This window comes from Hipposideros armiger, unplaced genomic scaffold (genome assembly GCF_001890085.2).
Source record: "Hipposideros armiger isolate ML-2016 unplaced genomic scaffold, ASM189008v1 scaffold_211, whole genome shotgun sequence".
In the NCBI taxonomy this organism is placed as follows: domain Eukaryota; kingdom Metazoa; phylum Chordata; class Mammalia; order Chiroptera; family Hipposideridae; genus Hipposideros; species Hipposideros armiger.
The window spans coordinates 1139079-1145981 of record NW_017731561.1 but is presented as its reverse complement, the minus strand read 5'-3'; the positions used below and the strand labels follow the sequence as shown (position 1 = coordinate 1145981).

General features: G+C 42.2%; 1 protein-coding gene across 1 annotated transcript in view; it reads left to right on the top strand.

Annotated features, from left to right (window-relative positions):
- The first annotated feature begins 670 nt into the window (after positions 1-670).
- Positions 671-6903, top strand: part of SOX30 (SRY-box transcription factor 30) — a 24444-nt gene continuing 18211 nt past the window's right edge. Inside the window, exons 1-3 of the mRNA XM_019653972.1 lie at positions 671-1676; positions 3742-3981; positions 5205-5384. Of these exons, the coding sequence (XP_019509517.1) occupies positions 671-1676; positions 3742-3981; positions 5205-5384 (1426 nt within the window). The remainder of the gene's footprint in view (positions 1677-3741; positions 3982-5204; positions 5385-6903) is intronic.

Here is a 6903-nt window from a genome sequence, read left to right as displayed (position 1 = left end):
CAAGTAGGGCCCACCACAGGGCTAGTGATTAACGTAAAGCTTAACTAGCACACTAATCATACTAAGTCAGATTCCCTTTCCAGCGAGGGAATCAAGTAATGGGATTATTGAGAAGTTGCAGAATTTCTCCCTTTTCCAGTGACGCTCATGGCCTATCCTGTTTGCTATCGGCGCAAACAAACCGCACATACAAGGCTGGATGACTCAGCCTGCGCGGGGGACTCACGTGCCTTTATCACTTGGAGGACAGTGGCATGGAACCGCACAGTTTCCTGGGCAACGCCATTGTCCGGCGCTCTGGGCGGGGGAGGGGTAACCAGGGACAACGGCCGGAAGAGAATTCCGGAAGAGAGGGAGAGTCACTGTTGGGGAAAATGGGCAACACGCGCCACAGCCCTGGCCATCGCCGGTGATTCGAGGGCTTTGCACGCGGCAAGAGAAGAGGGTGGGAGGACACGGAGAACGCGCCTGCGATTGGCATGCCGGGGATACTAGGACGCTTGTGATTGGGCGAGGCCACGACGGAGGGCTGTTGTTTGAACCGCGCAGGGTTCTGGGTAGCAAAGGCCTTGGAAGGGTCTTAACCGAAAGGGGGAGGGAGAAAGTCACCAACAAACGGCTGAGCTCACAATCCCGGTCAGGAGCAAGCCGGGGTGTCCCCCTCCCCCCCATGGAGAGCTCCAGGCCAGAGCCACCGCCTCAGTCCTGCCAGCTGCTGCGAACGACCCCGCCGCGCCCACTGCGCCCAGCTCCGCCCTTGCTGCCAGTGGAGGGCACCCCCTTTCGGGCAGTGGCCGTCGAGCCCCCTTCGTCGCCGCCCGCTTCATGCGCAGCTGCCATTGCGACCGTGGCCTCGTCATGCGGGGAGGCTCCGGCGTCGAGCGTAATGCCCTCGGCACGGCGGCTGCTACAGGTGAAGCCAGAGCAGGTGTTGCTACTGTCGCCAGGGCCACCACTGCCCCAGGCCTGGGATGAAGGCGCCACCGCCTCGCCGACGCGACTGCTACAGCTGAGACCTGAACTGCTGCTGCTGCCACCGCTGACACCCACGTCGGAGGGCGTCCCCTGCGGGCCGGAGTTACACCCGATGCAGCCCCGGGTGCTGCACGTCAAGGCCGAGAAGCAGGAGCCTGGGCCCGACTTAGATCCTTCGGTGGGGCCTGGGAGGGCCATCGAGGCAGGCCATAGGGCCTCCAGGGCAGCCGAGTTGGAAGGCCCTGTTCCGGCCCTTGACAGTTGCGGATGGGATGAGAAGAAGGACAAATTGGAGGCGGAGGAGGTCATGAGGGATGCGGTGAAAGGCGGGGAAGGCAAAAGCTTGACTGCCGTCAGAGAAGGAATCATCAAAATCGAGGAGCCGGAGAGAATCTACGAGGACTGCAGGCTTGGCGCGGAGCCCGCATCTAATGGACTGGGCCACGGCCGCAAGGAGGTCATCCTGGCCCAGCCATCCAGCGCCTTTGGGCCGCACCAACAAGACCTCAGGGTCCCTTTGACTCTCCATACCGTCCCCCCTGGGGCTCGGATCCAGTTTCAGGGACCGCCACCTTCGGAGCTGATCCGATTGACCAAGGTCCCCTTGACACCAGTGCCTATTAAAATGCAATCCTTACTGGAGCCTTCTGTAAAAATAGAAACCAAAGATGTCCCGCTCACCGTGCTTCCCTCAGACGCAGGTATTAGACAGCAGGGGAATCTGGTTTTCAAATTTCGTCCATGTTACCCCATAGCTAACATGTCAGCAGTTCAGAAGTGTAAGCTAGAAAAGTAAAATCATGGAACTGATTCTTTTCAGGGCAGAGTCTGCACAGGTATCACTTCTGATTGACTTGTACCTATACCAGTAAAATATACTAACACGTTAAAGATTCCCAAACATTAAAAAAAAAATCTATTTTAAGACCCCGTGAAGTTGAGATTTAGATGTGACTGATACTTATACACAAAAATAGAAATATTCTTGCTAGATAACACAAAGCCCTCAGTTTATATGCTACAGATAATCAACGTTTTAAAATATTGTATTATACGTGCTCGCTTCGGCAGCACATACACTAAAATATTGTATTATACTAGCTCAATGTTTTCATGTGTATCAAGAAGTAGAAGAAAAATGGTGTTTAGTGAAAAAAAGGTTATAATTAAACAGGAACATTTTACTGAATTTAGAGGTGTTGTTTTCTACTTTAAAAATGAATAGTAAACATTTTTCTAGGAGAAAATACTAGATGATTAAATGTAACATTTTAGTATTCTACAAGCTAAGGACTAAGAAATATAAAAAATTTAAATACTGTAGAATAAACCAGAAACTTTTTTTCAAAGAAATGACAACTATAGATATTTCTATCCATTATTTCCAAATATATAGTTAGAAAATTATTTTAAGATTTAATTTAGACAAAACATTATGCCAATGAATGGCATGAAAAGTCATATTAATCTTCATATTTTCATTCACTTTTATGTTTATTGTTTACTGATTCTTTCTCCTCACCCCACCCTCTTGCTTTTATCTTAAGCAGTTCTTAAACTTCGTTTATATTTTCTAAAGGAGGGGAAGGGAAAACTTTTTTTTTTAAAGATTTTATTGCGGAGTTGGGGAGGGGAACAGACAAGTTGCTGTCCTTTTGTTCTTCAGTCTAGTTGTGGGTTGATGCTTCACTGGCCCAAGTTGGTATTATCATTGCACTTTTCCCGGGTGAGGCAGTCGCTCACAGGCCATTGGACAGCCACTCACAGCGGCTCACGGCAGCTCACAAAAGCTCACTGCAGCCTATGCCGTCACCAGCGACTCACCGCAGCCCAGCTCCAGGTGGAGCTGTTGTTCACCATCTTAGCTGTACAGGGCACAGCATCTCTGGCCCTCATGTGGGATCCGAACCAGGGCCCTGCTGCTCAGAGCTGGTGTCCCAAGTCAACTCTTAACCAACCCACCACTTAGCCAGCCCAAAGCTTTCTTTATAATATTTATTTCATCCTTTGTGTGTTTTTTAAAGTTTTATTATATATCAAGTAACCCTAAAATAAAGAGAAACAATATAAGAGGTTTATAGACAGTTGTTTTTGATTAATTATGTCAGATATGTGAATTTAGCCAGCTTCCTTTATTATAATTTCAGCTGGATCTGTGACTCAAAAAGTTACTTTTATTATTTTTCTCTTATTTTTTTCCCAGGACATGGGACTAGTGTTGATGACCTGCTTGGCAGGAGCTTCGCCTTCATAATGAAATACAACTAATATAGTATTATAATATAATAATAGTTTTGCTTGAATGGGCACTGCAGCAGCATGTAAATCACTTCCTTTAAACATTTAGGAATGCCTACCTAGTTAGTGCGAGGACTATAGTCATGAACAAGTCTTAGTTCCTATCCCCCATTAGTAAAATATTTTTAGTGGGAAATAAATTACATGTTAGTTATTGTAAGAGGTATTAATAAAGCTCAAAGAAGTAATAAGCCAGCAGTTTACTGTGTGTCTTCAACATTATTTCTTCCACAATATCTTCAACAATATTATTATTCTGAGGAAAAGAGGAGTCATTCTAAGCTATAACTTAGAATGCTGAGTTGAGGGGTTATGAGGAATTCTGGAATAGTGGTGGTTCTTTGGCTATATTGAAGTGTATGTTTTCTCCAGATATTTAAAAAAATAGATATAGATGGAGGTGTGCTTCACTTTAAAATTGTGTGTGTGTGTGTGATATTAATTAGTCTCTTAATTTTTGTCATGTAGGAATACCAGATACTCCCTTCAGTAAGGACAGAAATGGTCATGTGAAGCGACCCATGAATGCATTTATGGTTTGGGCAAGGATCCACCGGCCAGCACTAGCCAAAGCGAACCCAGCAGCCAACAATGCAGAAATCAGTGTCCAGCTCGGGTTAGAATGGAACAAACTTAGTGAAGAACAAAAGAAACCTTATTATGATGAAGCACAAAAGATTAAAGAAAAGCACAGAGAGGAGTTTCCTGGTAATGAAATGAAATGAACAAAGCTTCTAATTTCTTTTAAATAAATTTATTTAGGTAAACAGTAGGTTAGGTTGAGATTGAAAGACAAAAATGTGTAATTCTTATCTGATATGTACAATAAAGAGAATAATGACTAATATTATACTAATGATTGAATTGCTACTGGGCATAAGTTTCCTTAAAGAGAACCAAGTAGAGGGATATCTGGTCTCATATTTGCACTAATGCAAACCAGGGGACATATAGCTTTACTGTGATTTGGGTTAAATAGATAGATATAAGCTTAATGAAGGTAAAACTCCAGAGTTCTATGCTATAATATTGCAAATATACTAGGAAATGAAGTGTTAAAATCATAGCAATAGAAAAAATATGCAGTGCACACTTAAAGACAATGAGAATGCAGGGGTTAACACCATTCTCCATTTCAATATTATATGCTTATCAGAACAAAGTTCTGCCTTCTCATTGATACATTTATCCTTACCATGATGTGGTTTGAAAATAATTCTGATTTCTTCCCCAGCAGTAAAGACATTAAGATTAAGCTTGGGTAAATGCACAGTGTATGGCCAATGTTACTGGTCATAGTAGGAAAAGAATTCCTTTTTCTAAAATATGAGCAGAGAGGCTCTAAGGGGGGAATGGTCAGAGGCAATGATTATAGGGAACCAGTGATTCTCCTAGTTATACAGTGGTTACAACTGCCATAACTCCACTCTTCTGACTTTGGAAGAAAACTGGGTTGTTTGTGGATTTGAAGACTGTCAAGTCTAGGAGAGTGACTCTTCCCAAACTAAATATAAAAATAATGATTGGTCATTAGTGACCATTTCAGTGTAAGATATAGACAGTTGTATCTTACAGAAAGTGAGGAAACAGGAGATGAATACAATCTCACTGGGGCTTTGTTTTATAGGTAGAGGAAAAGCTTTAGGATTCAAATTTAATGCCTTTGATGCCTTTAACTACAGATTCAATATGTGTCTTTGGATATAAGACATTTGACCTTGCTCTTCCTTTGAACTATGGGTTACAACATTGGTTGCTAGTTAGCTATATGGATATATATGCTAAAATGCACAGAAAGAGTTCATAGAACTGGAAAAGATACTTTAGACAATAACTTTTTAAAAAACCTAGATGTGTTTTGGACTTTCACTATGAAAAGAACTATATAGGGTCTATATATTCAAATTAAAATGGTGCATCTTCTTCTATAGGTTGGGTTTATCAGCCTCGGCCAGGGAAGCGAAAACGCTTCCCTCTAAGTGTTTCCAGTGTATTTTCTGGTACCACACAGAATATCATCTCTACAAATCCTACAACCATTTATCCTTATCGCTCACCTACCTACTCCATGGTAATTCCCAGCCTACAGGACACCATCGCTCATCCAGTTGGTGAGTTAGTTTTATTGTAGATTATGAATTTTTAAATAGCTGTGTGAAAATTTTACCTCTTAAGTTGAAATTTCGACTCTGTTAGCTTAAGAATTTAGAAAACCAATGTTAAGTAAAAAAAAAAAAACAAAAAAAAACCCCGAAGAAAATGAAAACATTAAATGGAGAAGGAAAATTTTCAGTACACATCAAAGCACTTGGTTAGCCAGAGTAGCAAATATTCCACGTGTAAAACCTCAGACCTTTTAAGCAAATCAGGATGAGCCCATAGATTAGGCAGATAATGCAGGAAATGACTGAAGTAGTTCAATAGGAAATAGGAGTATCTTTTTATTATTAGCAGAAAAGAATGCCTTGCTAATAGGGTATGAGGCATCCTGTCCTGGAATTTAGTAATGATGACTGATCTGTTAAGACTGTTCTCCTGCTGTTCTAGAAAAGCAATGAAAGTAATCTATTTTCTACCAAATGTTTGGTTCATTATATTGCCTTTCCCTAAATTCTCCTCCATTAACAGTTCTTTATAATATCTCTGTCTCTTGCTTTAAAGAACCCCAAATTGAGAATCTAGTAACTTAACTTGTTATAGGGCTATCCATTATTGGTCCTTCCAGAACCTATTTTAACCATCTCTTAGGCAGAGCTTTTCACATTCACTACCTAAAACTGCTGCTTTTCCCAGTGTTCACTTGCTCAGGGCCTTCTGGTAACAAAGGCACCGCATATGTGCTGAGAGGTTTAGATATCTTGAAAGTTGACTTATTAGACTCAGGCATTTTCACTTGTTTTCTATGTAGCATTTTAGCATTTGATAGCAGCAAAGCCACCTTCAAAATGTCTAGGTTGAAAAGAAAGCTGCAGAAAGCTGATTCTATATCCCTGTCCTGTGGCAGCACAGTCAGGCGCTTTCACCCTTCACTATTTGTCAGTAGCACCTCTAATCCTGCATTTCAACCTAGGCTTAACTATGTTTCTGTTAACTTGCCTTGTTTTGTCTGCTATGTTTCATAATCTGTTTCTTCTCTTAATCCCTTTTTCTAAAACCTCCCTTCTATCTGCTTCTATCCACAGCTAAATGTTGTATGTTTTCTCTTCCCAGGAATAGATTTATCAATAATGTTCTTATTTGAGGCAGTTGACAGTTTTGTACAACATGCAGTTGACCCTTGAACAACATGGGTTTGAACTTCATGCACTTATATGCAGATTTTTCCACTAAATGGAGTAGGCCCTCCTTATCAGCTGATTTTGCATCTGCAGACTCAACCAACAGCAAACGCTGTTTATGATCTGGAGATGTGAAAGGCCAACTGTATCCAGTGGTTCTGCGCCATTTTATATAAGGGGCGTGAGCATCCATGGATTTTGGTAACCACTGGGGTCCTGGAACCAATCCCTTGCAGATACCGAGGTGGACTGTATTAATTTTATGCAATTCTGAGCAAAGGTATGAGGTAGATAGAAACTGGAAGATATTCTCCTAATGTTGGCAGAGTTCTTACATCCATGAATTTGTATT